Raw genomic sequence first — 15,560 nt, 5'->3', positions numbered from 1 at the left:
AAATCTGCAGTGATATTGTTCAATGCTTCTTGTAAACACCTCCAAAGTTCACTCTTAGAAGTTGGCCGCATTTTCTGCTCCTCTCATTCCAAGTAATCCTGAACACATACAGTGATGTTGAGGTCTGCACTCTGGGGTGGCCAGTCCACTGTCCTGAGAACACCAGCAGCTTGATCTTCTTAGCAGTGTGCTTGGGTTCATTATCTCGCTGTAGAATGAATTTGCTCCCAATCAAACGTTGTCAGGAGGGCCCCGCATGATATTGTTAAGATTTATTTGTATTTATCGGCATTCATAACGCCTTCAATAAAAACCGAATCGCCAACTCCAGATGGTGTACAGCCCAAACTTGCATTGATCCTCCACCATGCCTGACTGACAATTGAAGGTCCAAACTTGCACTGATTCTCCACCAAGCTTGACTGATGACTGTAGACATGGTTCTGAGTCTTTCAATGCGTCAGTGGCATACATACTCCTTTCTCTTACTTCCAAAAAATCTCAAATGTAGACTCATCAGTCCATAAAACCTTACTCCTTACTCTCAGGCACCCAGTTTCGATATACTAGTGCAAATTTCCTTCTCTTTTGTTTATTTCTTTTTCTCAGTAATGGCTTTTTGACAGCTACACATCCTTTCAGATGCATTGCATTGACTTGTCTTCTCACAGTGGAAGGATTGACAGAAATACCTGCGCATTTCTTCAGATATGAAGCAAGAGTGCAGCTTGATTTTTCCTGTCTCTCAAAGATAATATCTTTAAGCCCCGTCTTTGTGATGGTGATAGTTTTGCTGGTCTACCAGTTCTAGCACGGTTGTTAGGAGTTCAATTTTCTCTGTATCTTGCAGTAATCTTTTCAACTTTAATTTAGTAAACTCCTGTTTTTCAATTATTTTCCTTTGACTTTCATGTTCCGTAAGCAGTTTAATTGCATCTAATCTCATTAGAAATCTTTAGATGCTCATGACAAAGATCTGCAAGACAGCTAAGGTGTGTTTGGGTAGTTGTTTGTATGAATGTTAGTCACTGCTGAAGGTAAAGGGTTCATAAAGGTATTGACACTTTTGGTAACAACTTTTGTTGGGAGGACACAGCTGATGGAAGACTTAAAGTGGTAGTAGGGTGCACAAATGAAAGATTGGGCAAATCCTGATAGATTATTATATACAGTGGTGGAGGATTTTCTGTAATTTTCTGTTAAATATACTTTTCCTGCATTGTCTGACACTGGAAAAAGAAATTTGCACCGAATGGCTGATTAGACTGGAAATTGAATAAAGGAAAGGGTGGACTCTGACTTTTGCAAAGCACTATACATACATACAATTATTTACTACATTGTTGTGAGAGATTCATTCCTGTTAAACTGCAACAGGTAAGAACAGAACCGTAATCAAAACTGTTGTCATGGATATTGCTGGGGGTACCACCAGCTAGACTGGCAAGTCTGCAGTGTTTCAGATACACTATGCGTATAGCAGCCAGTATGAGCATCACTTCCTGTAATATGGCGGTGAGTGAGGCCTTGCTGTCCTGGGGGGGGGGGGGGGGAGCGTGGGTAGGCCTGGTCTCACCTTCAGCTCGTCCACGGCCTTGCGCAGCTCCTCTGGGGTTTTGTACTGGAAGTCTCGCTCCAGGAACTCCTCCTCCGCCTGCGTGATCCACTCCTGCATCTCCGACAGGTCCTTCCGCAGGCTCACCGTCCGGTCCAAGCCGCCCTTCAGCGCCGACTTCTTAGCATAGGCCTGGAGGGGCACCGCGAGGAGGTGGGGGGGGGGGGTCAGTCACAAACAGTGGTCGCTCACAGAGAGGGGTCAAGTCACAGACAGTGGTCATTCACAGAGAGGGGTCAAGTCACAGACAGTGGTCATTCACAGAGAGTGGTCACTCAGCGAGAGGTCACTCACAGACAGGGGGCAGTCACAGAGAAAGGTCCCGCACACACAGGGGTCACTGATGGAGGTTTAACACTCACAGAGGGGAGTGACTCACAGGTGTGAGTCATTCAGAGAAGGGGGTCACTCAGAAAGAGGGATGAGTCACAGGACAAGTCGATCTTTAGATTCTGTTAACCCGGCCACACGTTTGCGGGAGGCTTGGATCGTTTACCTGCTTACAGATGTTCTCCCACTGGGCGTTGAGCTCTGCGATTTCCTTCTGCAGCTTGCTGCCAAACGCAGGCTCCGCCTCCCTCTTCAGCGCGAGCCCCACCTCGTTGATGCCGTTCAGGCTGGGCTGGATGGTGTTGATGTCGTTCACCAGGGCCTGAGCAGCACAGGTGGGGGCGGGGTGACACAGGTAAGGTCAGATACAGGAGAGCAGGGAGATTCACAGGCAACCCAGCAGGGGGCAGGGAACACTGTGTCCTGCAGGCACGTGCACGTGCACAGCGCTGCCTCTCTCTCACCGTGCACTGCTCCAGTTGTTTCTCCAGCGCCTCTGAGTCACCCAGGGCTGGCCACTCCTCGTTCAGGAACACGTCCACCTCAGCCATCCACTTCCGCAGCGTCTTCGTGTCGTTCTGAAGGGAACATAGCGGGACCTGCGTGAGTCTCTCCCTCTCTCACATGCACGCACACACACACACACACGCACGTGCGCGCACACACATACGCTCACACATACACACACATACGCACACACACACCCATGTGCGCTCACACACACACACACACACACACGTGCGCTCACACATGCACACGCACACGTGCGCACACACACACACACGCACACACACACACACGCACACAGGCACGCACACATACGCACACACACACCCACGTGCGCTCAAACAAGCACACACACACACACACACCCACGTGCGCTCAAACAAGCACACACACACACACACACCCACGTGCGCTCAAACACGCACACACACACACACACGCACACACCTCCCTCTCTCGGTCCGGGGCCACCGTACCTGGAACTGCTGCAGCTTGTCCATCAGGCCCTGCAGGGTCTGAGCGCGCTCAGACAGCAGCTCCGACAGCTTCTTCCAGCGCAGCGCCAGGGGCTCCAGCTCCGCCCGGAACCTGTGGCCCACCTCGGGGGGGGCCTTCTGACACACCTGCTCCATGGTGACCGTCAGGTAGTCCAGGTCACTCTGGTGTTCCTGCAGCCCCACCTGCAGGGCCTGGGGGTGGAGGCAGGCAGACACGGTGCATTAACAGACAGACAGACAGACACAGACAGATGCAGGGACGCTGACTTATACTGTACGCTGACTAATATCCACAGATTAGAGAGATCAGAAATCTGGCATAAAAAATTGTGACAGTACAGAGCAATAATCAAATAACAAAAACAAAGGAACACAGAATAGCAGCTGCCAAAAGCCTCCAGAGCTCGTTGGCTCTTTTTAAATTCCCCTCATTTATTCAATGCAAATGTTTCTTTAACTGATCAACAGCCTGTCCAAAAAGTTGTGCACTAACAATGGCTTAGCTGTCAAAATGTCAGTCTCGCTCCCAGTCAGTTGCTTTGCCTAATAAGGCAAAAGTGTAAAAATGTGAAAGCGAACGTTAGTGAGAGTACTACACCTGCCGTACGCAACACAGTACATGGGAGACAAGACAGTATACTGTGCTGAGCCTGGTGGTGACATCAGTTCATTTCACCATGATATCATTTCATCGTGACAACAGAGGTCCGCAAGTCACAAGCTTCCCAACCGGGAGTTGAACGCATCATCAGGATCCGGTTACTTCCGGTAATGTCAGAGACGAGAATGTGGGGAAAGCAGCCTCCGAAACAGCACCACACCTGACCCAGGAACGGGGAATCACCACCAGCCTCCAAAAACAGGACCACCCCCTGACACGGGAATGAACGATCGCCATCAGCCTCCAAAACAGGACCACCCCTGACCCGAGAACTAAACATCACCACCAGCCAACAAAGCCACAGAACAGGTGGCAACGTCCAAGTCGGCACTGCCCCGATGGAAGATAAATCAACTCACGAGGCACACTGAAGACGGAAACCGATGAATTAATGCCTCGCACCTGTAGCACTCAACGAGCTGAACTGCGCCATAAATCATGTCGTTGACAGTCACTCTCATACAGATGGTGCTGAAGAAAAAGACTTGTGGCGATAGATGGATGTGACAGTGACCAGATACGATATCCTCCGTGAGATGGTAGGCAAGATCGCTAAAGCTGGTGACACAAGCCACACAGAAACAACTGAGTGAGAACAGAGTTTTTTTTAGTGGACTCCACAGAGCAGTGAAACGCAGGCATGTCCTTATTAGTACTTAAAGAGACACTGCAGGGCTGCTGGCAGTGGGTAAACTGCGCCTCAAAGAGGTTTCAAATAAAAAAGGAGCGAGTGATCAATACAGAATTCAATCAGAAAGTTCAGTGGAAGAAAAAAAGGAGGGACGTCCGTGTCCAGAAGCTAGAGGCGCATGTATAAGCAGCGGGGGCAGAGTGTGAGGGACGCTGCGTTTGAAAGCTGCTTGGGGCCCACAGGTAGACAGGTGTAGGTGCGCCTCGGGAAGGAATTCATTATTTGTATTGTACAACACTGGGGGGGGGGGGGGGGGGGGGGAACTTTTAAAAACCGTTCTTTTAATAAATCGTACAAAAATGCACATCAGGCGATTGGAAACCTGAGCATGAACGCAGGAACCTCAGCCGCCCGCCACACAGAAGGAAAGAGAGAGAGAGAGAGAGAGAAAGAGGGGGCTATAAATAAAAGGGCCGATAAAAGTGTGTATAAAAAGCCGAGGTGCCACAGGAAGAGGGGGAGCGCGGCGAGGCTGAGGGAGGGTGGCGGAGCGAGGCGGAGGCAGGCGAGGACGACCGGCTGATAAGAAACCCGCAGCCCAGACACAGCAAAGCGGGAACAGCACACGGCTCTCACACACCTCTCTACAGGCACACTGCTCGCGGTAGGCCTTCACAGAGAGACAGACATTGAGAGACAGTGCTATTAGTAAGCCTTCACAGAGAGACAGACATTGAGAGACAGTGCTATTAGTAAGCCTTCACAGAGAGACAGACATTGAGAGACAGTGCTTGCAGTAAGCCTTCACAGAGAGACAGAGAGTTAGCAAGACAGTGCTTTTGGTAAGCCTTCACAGAAAGACAGACATTGAGAGACAATGTTTGCAGTAAGCCTTCACAGAAGGACATACATTGAGACAGACAGAGCTTGTAGTAGGCCTTCACAGAAAGACAGAGATGAGAGACAGTGCTTGTAGGCCTTCGCAGAAAGACAGAGATTGAGACAGACATAGCTTGCAGTAGGCCTTCACAGAAGACAGATTGAGAAAGACAGCGTTTGAAGTAGGCTTTCACAGAAAGACAAAGAGATTGAGACAGACAGACGGGCAGGCAAGCAGACAGAGAGACAGATACACACGCATGAAGAAATGCACACACGCACGCACACACGCACACACACCTGGATGTCCTTGAGCCGCTGTTCCATCACGGGGTAGACAGTGACAGCCGCCGAGGGAACAGACAGCTGGGCCTCGCACTGCTGAAGCCAGGCCAGCAGCGACGTCACCGTCTCCTTATACCGCTGCGGCGGCAGGCTCTCCTGGACTGAAAGGTAGAGAGGGAACCGGGGAACAACGGAGGGAGAGAGAGAGAGAGAGAGAGGGAGAGAGAAAACGAGTGATCAAAGACGAGCTTCCAAAGGACTTTCCGCTCATCTACATGACAGCGAGCCGCGCGTGATCCATTCCACAGAGAAGTACGGGTAGACACCGTTCCCTTCACTCACAGGCCCTTCAAAAGCAACGGAAGTTAAATATGCTCCTCCACCAATCCCATCTGAGCGTCAGGATGAATTAAGACCTCACACTTCTACCCTCATTATCAGCAGCCTCTTATCCCTCAATCCCTCCCCAGCAAGTACAGCTGATCGCACAGCATCTACGGCTGAACGCTCAACATTTGTAGCTGAACGCTCAACATTTGTAGCTGAACGCTCAACATTTGTAGCTGAATGCACAGCATCTATAGTTGAATGCACAGCATCTATGGCTGAATGCACAGCATCTACAGCCGAACGCTCAGCATCTACAGCTGAATGCATAGCATCTACAGCCGAACGCTCAGCATCTACAGCATCTACAGCTGAAAACAGCCCTGCTCCAGTACAGCAGGCACGCTACCCCCCCCCCCCCCCCCCCCAGCAGGATGGGACGGGCGAGCCCCTCACCCAGCAGGAGCTGCCGCTCGCGGGCCCGCAGGTCGGCCAGGACCTCCCTGTAATGCTCTGTGAAGGCGGTGATGTCAGCGTCCAGAACGACGGGAGCCCCCTCCTCCTTCTCCCGCAGCTCGTTCAGCTGGTCCTTCAGCTTCTCCACCTGCGGCTGCAGGGACGAGAGGCGGGCCAGCTCATCCTAAAGATGGAGGGAGGGACAGAGGGAGAGAGGGGGGGAAAGAGAGAGAGATTATTTGTATCAGCCAAACATTTATTACTGCTTGAAATGTAATCATTTTATCCAGACTGGTCAAAAAAATCACTATAATCAAGCCAAGGCTTTAGTTGGATGTGCCGCCAGGGAGACCCACCAAACTTATTTTTCACACAGGACACTAAAAAATAAGGGATGTTCAGACGCTCCTGTCTGGTACACGACTAAACATCTTATCTAGAGGTTTTAGTCATCTTCTCTTCCTCGCTGTCACTTGCGTATGTCAATTGATGGCGTGTATCTCAGCCTAGCACATTGTGATCATATCGGCAGAGGGTAATTTGGATTCCAAAATTTAAACAGAAATTTAGGACACAACTTAAAAGACATAAAATACACGGATGTCTAGTTATAAAAACTGTCGGTAATTCCAAAATGCAATAAATTGGACACAAACTGGATGTACAGGCCAGAGGCTAACATTGTATACAGGCTAGAGGCTAACTGGGTATATAGGGTAGAGGCTAACTTGGTAAACAGGCTGGGGGTTAGCTAGGCATACAGGCTACAGGCTAGCTGGGTATTGACGCTACAGGCTTGCTGGGTGTACAGGCTAGAGGCTAGCTGGGTGTAAGGGTTGGGGATTGGTTGTGAATATAGGCTAGAGGCTAGCTGTGTATATAGGCTAGAGGCTAGCTGGGTGTACAGGTTACAGGCTAGCTAGGTATAGATGTTACAAGCTTGCTGGGAGTACAGTCTAGAGGCTAGCTGTGTATATAGCTGGGTATGTAGGCTAAAACTCAGTATAACAGACAAACCTCATCACTTCATCATTCATCAATGTCCACTCCCAAAACTCAGTAGAGTGATTGCATTAAAGAGCACAAGCTGATTTAGCGATAATATTCTGAAGCTTTTTACTCTGGACTGCATACTGATCATGCCTGAATATTCACATCTGCTCACTCATATTGTATGAAACGTTGCAGAAAATCAGCCCTTTTAAATCCACATAGACTTTTATGTACCCCCATTCACACACATTATAAATGTTATAACAAAGCCTCACATAAATATACACTCCTCATAGATCATACCACACGCATACACACACTCAAGACAGCCACATATCTACATCCACACTCACGACATCTGTATGCACAGTATACAAGCACCTTCATGCACACACAACTCATAAGGCCAATATACCCTTACAACAGCCATACACAATAATAAATAAGTAATAAGATATGCCAGAAGGCATTAAAACAGGACTGCCCAACCCTGTTCCTGGAGATCTACCGTCCTGTAGGTTTTCACTCCAACCCTAACAAAGCACTCTTCTTCCAACAGCCTGGGATCTCCTCGAACTGCTGATTAGTAGAATCAGGTGTGCCAAATTGGGGTTGAAATGAAAACCTATAGGACCATAGACCTCCAGAAACAGGGTTGGCCAGCCAGGAATTACAGCAAACAGAACAGCATGGACACAGCACCACAGGCAGTCAGACGGATAGACGCACAGACAGACAGACGAACAGACGAACGGACGGACGGACAGAGAGACGGACGGACAGGCCCTGTTTTTCGGGCCGCGCCCCCCTCACCCGGCAGCGCTCCAGCTGAACCCGCAGCAGCTCCGGGTCGCAGGCGGGCGGCTGCTGCACCTTCAGCCAGTTCTCGGCTGTCAGCACGGCCTGCTCCAGCTGCTGGAACTGGCTGTAGAAGGCCAGCACCTTGGTCTGGTAGGCCAGCCAGGACAGCCGCTCGTCCAGCAGCGCGCAGAACTCCACCCAGCGGCTGTTCAGCTGCTCCGCCGCCTGCTGGATGTCGTCCGCGTGCTGGCCGTCTGGGGGGGGGGGAAGAGCAGAGAGAGTACCGGGTGCCAGGCGGCTGTGGAACACTGCCGTAAAAAAACACGCTGAGAAACAGCAGCAGACTCCCCCCGTGGAAAATGACTGAGACTGCAGTAAACTACAGTACCCTAACAAAATTATTCACACCCTTGATGAAGATGAACAAAGGAGACTGTGTAAAATAAATAATGCAAGCGGTGAGCTATATTTTACTATTCAAATGTGGAAAATATTAAACTTTAATAATTATTCAAAGGAATTAAGCAAAGTAACGCTCATAACTTTTTTTTGTGCCTCAAGCATAATACTGCAGTCATTTTTCTGCATTGCTTTTTGAGACTGGTGAACAAGCCGGGGGAATCTCGGGCCATTCCTTCATTTCAAATCATTCAGGACCTTTGGTTTGCACTTCTGAACTGCCCTCTTAAATTTACACCACAAAATTACAATGGGGTCCCCTGGGGAGAGTCCAGTGATGGCCACTGCAAAACAGTCAACCTGGATGGTGGTCAGTCAACCGTATCTTGGTTTGGTTTTGAGATTCATAGTCAGTCTCTACCCAGAAAAGCACCATTTTAATGCAGATGTTTCAGTTGGATTTTATTCGCATGAATAATTAAGCTTGTGACAAATTGTGACATATCTTCAGAACAGTCTGCCACTGGAACGGAGAGCAAAACGGCAGCATATTTTAAGAAAGAAACTCAAGACATACATCTTTAGCCTGGCCTTCGCTTAGGCAATGTCACTTTGGTCTTACACCGTAAATTTATTTTGTTTTAAGTCGTTATAATCATGTTTTATTGCATCTCTTTGAATCTGGCTTTTTCCTTTCCTGTTTTTGTTTCAAATTGTCTGTTAAAACTGTGAAGCACAATGTATTGCATATGGTGTACACAATGTGTTAAAGGCTATTATTATATGGTTTTGGAAAAAAAAAACTATTAATATTCTGGTATCATGGTGTGCAATTGGTGACAGTGTTGCCCAGGAACGGGAGCGTAAGGGTCCACATTTTATTGCTATCTAGCGACCCCTGTTGGTCGATGGAGTGCCTGTGGGCCACATACGAACGGTCTTCCTCCGACTCCACTATATACAAGCTTAGTTGTAGTCTGCGGTGTGAAAAGAAGCAGTTTTAGAGGGGAAAATTAAATAAATTTAAAAAACATCTTTTTCTCTTAAAGATTAATAATTTAATTTTCCCATATCTTGAACATATAATATAGATCATTACCTGCATTGTTTATTTTATACAGCCTTCTTTGCTCATCTTTATCAAAGGTGTAAATAATTTGAGGCAAAATCAGACCCTCTGTGAAGAGGAACAGAGTAACTATATCAGCCCTTCTGTGGAGAGTAACAGAGTATTTATATCAGCCCTTCTGTGGAGAGTAACAGAGTATTTATATCAGCCCTTCTGTGGAGAGTAACAGAGTAACTATATCAGGCCTTCTCTGGACAGTAACAAGTTAATGGGATTAGTCAGGGACTGCAGATGTAAATTAGCTTGAAGCTAAACTGGTGCCATTTTATTTTAATTGTGCACGGTCCCTGCTAAATGAACATTAGACTAAACTACAGCAGGCCCTCTGTGGAGATCATCATGAAGGAATCAGAAGTACAATCATACGAGACCCTGTCAAGCAGCAGTGAGTAAATAAAGGGGGGGGGGGGGGGGGTCACCCACACCCATGCCCTGCGGTGCGCAGACAGCATAGTCTGATGGAACACCGTACGTGGACCGCAGATCCCGGACAGCCCAGACAAAGCCAGTCATGTGGCTCTGAACAGCCCAGACGGAGCAGCCAGGTGGACCACGGGCCCCCCTGAACGCCTCAGACAACTTGGTCATGTGAGGCAGAGCACGACCGGAGGAGCGCGGCGGCTCGACAATGTGGAACGCGGCGCCGGAACATTCCAGAACTTTCACACGCCCACCCACACACACGCACACACACACAGACACAGACACACAAAGAACGCAACTGCGTTCTTTCACAGAACAGCTGAGAACAGCTGCACAAGGACAGAGACATACACGGGGGGGTGGGGTGGGGGGGGGGGGTGGGGGTTGCCATGGGGACAATAACAGGGACAGTGGGAAAAAAAAAGGTTACTATGGAGATAGTGAGGAGGGTGGGGTGGGGGGACAGGCACAGTGGTTGCCATGGAGACAGTGAGGAGAGGGTGTTTTTACCACTGGCCAGCTGATCCACCAGAGCCTGTGCAGAGCGAGTAGCCTCCTGCAGTTTCCTCAGCTTCTCCGGCTTCTCCCTGTCTATTGCCTGAGAGAGAGAGGGGGGGGCAGAGAGAGAGAGACAGAGAGAGGGAGAGAGAGAGAGAGAGACAGGGGTGGGGCATGAGGGACAGACAGGGGAAGGGTGGGGGGGGTGGGTGGAGAAATGGGAGGGGGAAAGGATGAGGATGAGAAGAAGGGGAGGATGGGGACAGGGAGGTGGATGAAAATGTATGCAGTATGATAATACGAGCACATGCGCACTCCGGGGGAAAAGTACTAAATGCAGAATATGCGGGCGATGTGTGAGGCAGGTGCGGAGGGTGTGTGCAGAAGGGCGAATGGACGGGCTGGGGGGGCGGTATGAGGACGTGCGCGTAGCGTGGGAATGCGAGTCCGTGAGCGCGCCACGGGGGGATTACCAGCACTCTGTCGTGCAGGTCCGAAACGCTGGCCTCCTTGCCCCTCTCGGAGAACTCGGGGCTCTGCAGGGTGGCCTCCGAGCGCGTCATGAAGCTGTGCAGCTCCGTGAAGTCCACGTCAAACCTGGAGAGAACGGCAGCCTGAGCACCGCCGAGCGTCCGCTCAATGCTAATCCCAACGCCCCGCGAACTGACCCCGACCCTTTACACTCCTCTACCCTTCCAGGGGTGACAGACGTAAACTAACCCAACGCTAAGACACCGTCCTTGTTACTGGAATCTGAACCCGGCTTCTATCCCTAACCCTTAACTCTGTCATTCAGCAATCACAGATGTGGACCCCCCCCCTGGACTGCATAGTGATCAGAGTTGTGTGTCAATCTGTGGTGCAATTCAGGTAGCCCCCTCTAGCCAATCCCCCCGCAGTGTGTTGGAGGCCACGCCCCTTCAGCAGAAGGGAGCAGCTGGCGCTGTCGAACGTCTGGCTGATGCTCGGCTCACCTCTTCCGGAGCTCGGAGTCCACCACGATCTGCCTCTTCTTCTGAGGGGGGACAGGCGCCTCCGCCTTGGTGTGCTTCACCTGCTCCCGCCTAGTCACCTTGGTTACGGTCGACATGACGGTGGTCTGAGTCTGTTCGGTCTGGGCGGTGGTGACAGCCAGCGAGATCTGAGGGAAACAGGTGTGTGTGTGTGTGTGAGCAACTGAGCAAATATGAGCAGGGAAAAAAGCAGCTGAAGAAACAAGGAAGTGGATCCGGCACACAGTAATTTAATAAAACTTCTCAGCGTTATCGCATTAACGCTACTGCTACCCATACAACTTATGTTCTGTTATTCTGCTACCAGGCTGCACACGCGTGCATAAGTATGTGTGCAGGTGTGTGCATGAGCATGTGTGTTTTCACAAGTCACTTAACGCTCATGTATGCGCATCTGCATGCACACACGTGTGTAAGTACAAGGACGTTGTGTTGCTTGTGTGTGTAGCGCTGAGCCTGTAAGTCCTTGTGCGCGAGTGCTGTGCAGTAACCTGACATGGGGGGGGAGACAGTTTGATGGGCAGGCAGACAGTTCACCCACCGCAACTCACAATTAAGCGTGCGTCAGTCGTCTGACTGCCATGGCAACAGCCTTTAAATAGAGCAGTCCGATTGGTCACGGAGGTGAACGACGGCAAACAAACTTTTAAATGGAAGCTATGCTGGAATTCAAATCAGTGCCACTGTGGAACAGCGGGCTCCGCACCGCCGCGGCAATAAGAACACAGCGGACCGGGATCTGACCTGTCGCTCGATATAGACGAGTGAAAGACAGCGCAGGAGAGGAGCTGACCCCGAGACTAACAGCCAGAGATAAGTTATTTAGTGGTGTGTACCGGACTCGAGAATCTGCACAGCCCTTATCTTTACGGTGTCCTACGTGAAAGCACATCGGCGGGACGGCTAACTAGCACATCCAGCTAAAGCGCTAGTCGTTGGCGCGGCGAAGCACCGAGCAGTCTGGGTAAAATCCAGACCACGCCAGCGATGGCGCGGGGTCGGACACAGAAACGCGCTACCATGACGACACCGGTTCCCGTGTGACCGGTACCGAACGGACCGAACGGCAGCGCAGATTTTGGTGCCTCATTTTCCCCGCCGCGCGCCCTCGCTAGCTAACTTTACACCCGCTCTGCCGACTCAGTCAGTGACAGCAGGTGCCATTAGAAAACTAGCTAACATTAAACTCGGTCAAAATGGCAAAAGCAAAATGGTATTTTTTAAAAATAAGTATACAGCATAACAAATAATTGAATAAAACAATTCAATTGTTTAATTTATTTGCCTTTGCAATAAATAAATAAATAGTTTTTTAATGTCCTCTTTACTTTGAAGAAGGTATGGGTACAGGCCCGTTTTAGGCACCAGTACAGTTTTAAAAGTATAGTGTTACCACCGGCATCAGCAGAATCTAAATGACGGCCAGCCCCAGTGACGGCTGTGTCACGAGCCCGGTGAGATGGCCCATAACTGGCCACGGCGTCAGCCAGTCAGATTATGCCATAACTTATCAGACAACAGTCGACGTATAAAACCAGCACTTCACACACACAATACACATCGGCTTCAGAGCAGCAAAAGCCAATAAATAACGCGAGAGAAGTCCTAAAGCAGCACTAAGAACGTAATAAAAAACCCTCAGACGCCACCTCGGAGACCGGCAGCCGTAACACAGACGGTAATGTACAGTAGCGCCGCGACTGCGCCGCCGCCACAAACCACGAGTGGTTAAGACGCCAGGCTCGATGCGCACTCAGAGCACCTGACAAGGCCACGCCGGCCGCTCTGAAGGCCGGGCCGGACGCCATGTGACCTCGGCCAGAGCCTCTACTCTCCGCTATTCCACACGGAGCGGCTACACTCCTGTAACCTCCTTTGAAGCACTCGTAAAAACCCACTTTCATCAACCTGCTTCCATCACACTGTCACAAATAGTTTTATTTTTATTTATCTTTAGTGGGGTTTTATTATTTTTTATAGCCTCCTTGCTTCTTTTAGGCCATTTTATTTATTTTATGCTTGGTCTGTTTGAGCTATTCTGTGTGTTCCTGCTGTAAATCTTCTGTATATTATTAATGCACATTATTATTATTATTATTATTATTATTATTACAGTATCATTAAGCAGCATTGCTAACACATAACATACCAGACTGAATTTAGAATGCTAAACATCTTGTTGCCAGAAACCCCTTCTTCTCGCACTGTAGATTTGGGGTTGAGCTATAAATAAATTTGAATTTGAGCGGGAGGGCGGGCGGTGTTTGGGGAGGGCGGGGCTCCTGACCTGGGTGCTGTTCTCCTCCAGCAGGTGCACCAGTTTGTCCCAGCGCTGGGCCAGGTTCTCCAGGCGGGCCTCCAGCTTGTGGGCCAGCTCCTTGTTCTTCACCCTGCACAGCAGGTCCTGGCTCAGGGCACACAGCTTGTCCATTGTCTGTCTCTTCATCTCCAGATCCCCCTTCACAACCTGAGAGACAGACAGGGGGCGCCGGTGAGAGAAACTGGCACCATGCATACTTCACCCGTCTCCGCCACTCCAGTTTTATAATTCTTCTTCTTTTTCTTTTTTTAATTTGGTATCTACAATCCCACCGAAATTTTGAATGTCCAACTCGCAAACTATGTGCAAGCGAACTCATTCACATAGAGCGAAGAGATCCTGCGGTTCTCCTCCAAAACACACGGGGCCAGCCAGCTTACGTGTAGAGCGGGGGATGAAGGAGACCCAATCATACACGCGCACAAAGAGAAAGCCACGCCAGCAGGAGTCGCAACGAACTGCGCTATTTCCAGCGACCGAGTCCCTCCCATACTTTATGTACCTCAGGTGACACATAGCCAGTTGTGTGCTGCCCCTGTGCGCCGCCACAGTCAGCGCCGGCACAGGTTCGAATTAGATCTAAAACCATGGTGCCCACTCATTCGCCGCAAGCGAGTGAGCCACAGTGTAAGCTTACCCAGCAGCCCCAGCAGCAAGTTTTTTCAGTTTTTTCAGACTTTTTTCAGTTCACCCCAGGCCATGGGACTGTCAATCACAACCAACACATTGTCAAATCAACCCCTGAGACCCCATTGTCACTCACCGCAAGCTTTTTCAGGCTGGCAACCATCTCATTCTGGTCCTTGAAATCCCTGCTCTGGATCGATCGGACGAGAGCCTCCTTCTCCGTCAGCCAGGAGTCAAACAAGAACTGCATGGAAAGAGACAAAAGGGAGGGGAAATGGATCCCAGTCTTTCCCCCTCATGACCGGAAACCTTCTTCACCCCTGCAGCCAATGTGACTAACGCATACGAAGAGGGGAAACAGCGCCACCTACCTGCTCCTCGGTGAAGTGCTGCCACTTGAGCAGAATCTCTTGCAGTAGAACCCAGCGCTCCTCCGTCCACTTGCATATGGCGGCCCACCGATCCCCTAAGTGCTGTAGAGACATCGGGCTCATTAATGCACACGCACACACGTACGCACGCACGCAAGCCGCTTACACATCTCTCTACTGTACGGACAGGGCTCTGCACCGCTCAACAAAACACTCTACTTCCTAATGTACCTTAATGATGCAGCATATCTCTACCGTAAAACAGAGCCCTACTGTACAGCATAACACAGTGAGTCACACCCTTCTGCCGTACAGCATGAGTCACACACTTCTACCGTACAGCATATTTCTACAGTATGAGTCACACACTCCTACTGTAGAGCACACTGCTGTAGTATGAATCACATACTTCTACTGTACAGCATATCTCTATAGTGTGAGTCACACACTTCTACTGTAGAGCACACTGCTGTAGTATGAATCACATACTTCTACTGTACAGCACATCTCTATAGTATCAGTCACACACTTCTAATGTACAGCATACTGCTGTAGTATGAATCACATACTTCTACTGTACAGCATATCTCTATAGTGTGAGTCACACACTTCTACTGTACAGCATACCTTGGTATTATGAGTCACACACTTAGGTATACCCCTGTAGTATGCGTCACACATGAAGGTATACCTCCGTAGTATGAGTCACACACTTCTACTGACCAGCACACCACCGTAGTAATGAGTCATACACTTAGGTAAACCTCCGTAGTATGACTCACACACTTCAGTATACCT

At 49.7% G+C, this 15,560-nt stretch overlaps 1 protein-coding gene across 15 annotated transcripts in view; it reads right to left on the bottom strand.

Moving 5' to 3' along the window:
• dmd (dystrophin) overlaps nt 1-15,560 on the bottom strand; it is a 202,044-nt gene that overhangs the window by 98,803 nt on the left and 87,681 nt on the right. For all 15 annotated transcript variants that reach the window (XM_035394701.1, XM_035394719.1, XM_035394700.1 and 12 more), the window contains exons 14-26: nt 14,763-14,864; nt 14,528-14,635; nt 13,732-13,911; nt 11,406-11,572; nt 10,905-11,028; nt 10,444-10,531; nt 7,995-8,236; nt 6,189-6,372; nt 5,421-5,566; nt 2,929-3,141; nt 2,410-2,523; nt 2,112-2,267; nt 1,577-1,747 (exon numbers count right to left, since the gene is read on the bottom strand). In XM_035394701.1, coding sequence (XP_035250592.1) covers nt 1,577-1,747; nt 2,112-2,267; nt 2,410-2,523; nt 2,929-3,141; nt 5,421-5,566; nt 6,189-6,372; nt 7,995-8,236; nt 10,444-10,531; nt 10,905-11,028; nt 11,406-11,572; nt 13,732-13,911; nt 14,528-14,635; nt 14,763-14,864 — 1,995 coding nt within the window. The remainder of the gene's footprint in view (nt 1-1,576; nt 1,748-2,111; nt 2,268-2,409; nt 2,524-2,928; nt 3,142-5,420; nt 5,567-6,188; nt 6,373-7,994; nt 8,237-10,443; nt 10,532-10,904; nt 11,029-11,405; nt 11,573-13,731; nt 13,912-14,527; nt 14,636-14,762; nt 14,865-15,560) is intronic.

This window comes from Anguilla anguilla, chromosome 15, assembly GCF_013347855.1.
Source record: "Anguilla anguilla isolate fAngAng1 chromosome 15, fAngAng1.pri, whole genome shotgun sequence".
Lineage (NCBI taxonomy): Eukaryota > Metazoa > Chordata > Actinopteri > Anguilliformes > Anguillidae > Anguilla > Anguilla anguilla.
This window is presented reverse-complemented; position numbering and strand designations above follow the sequence as displayed.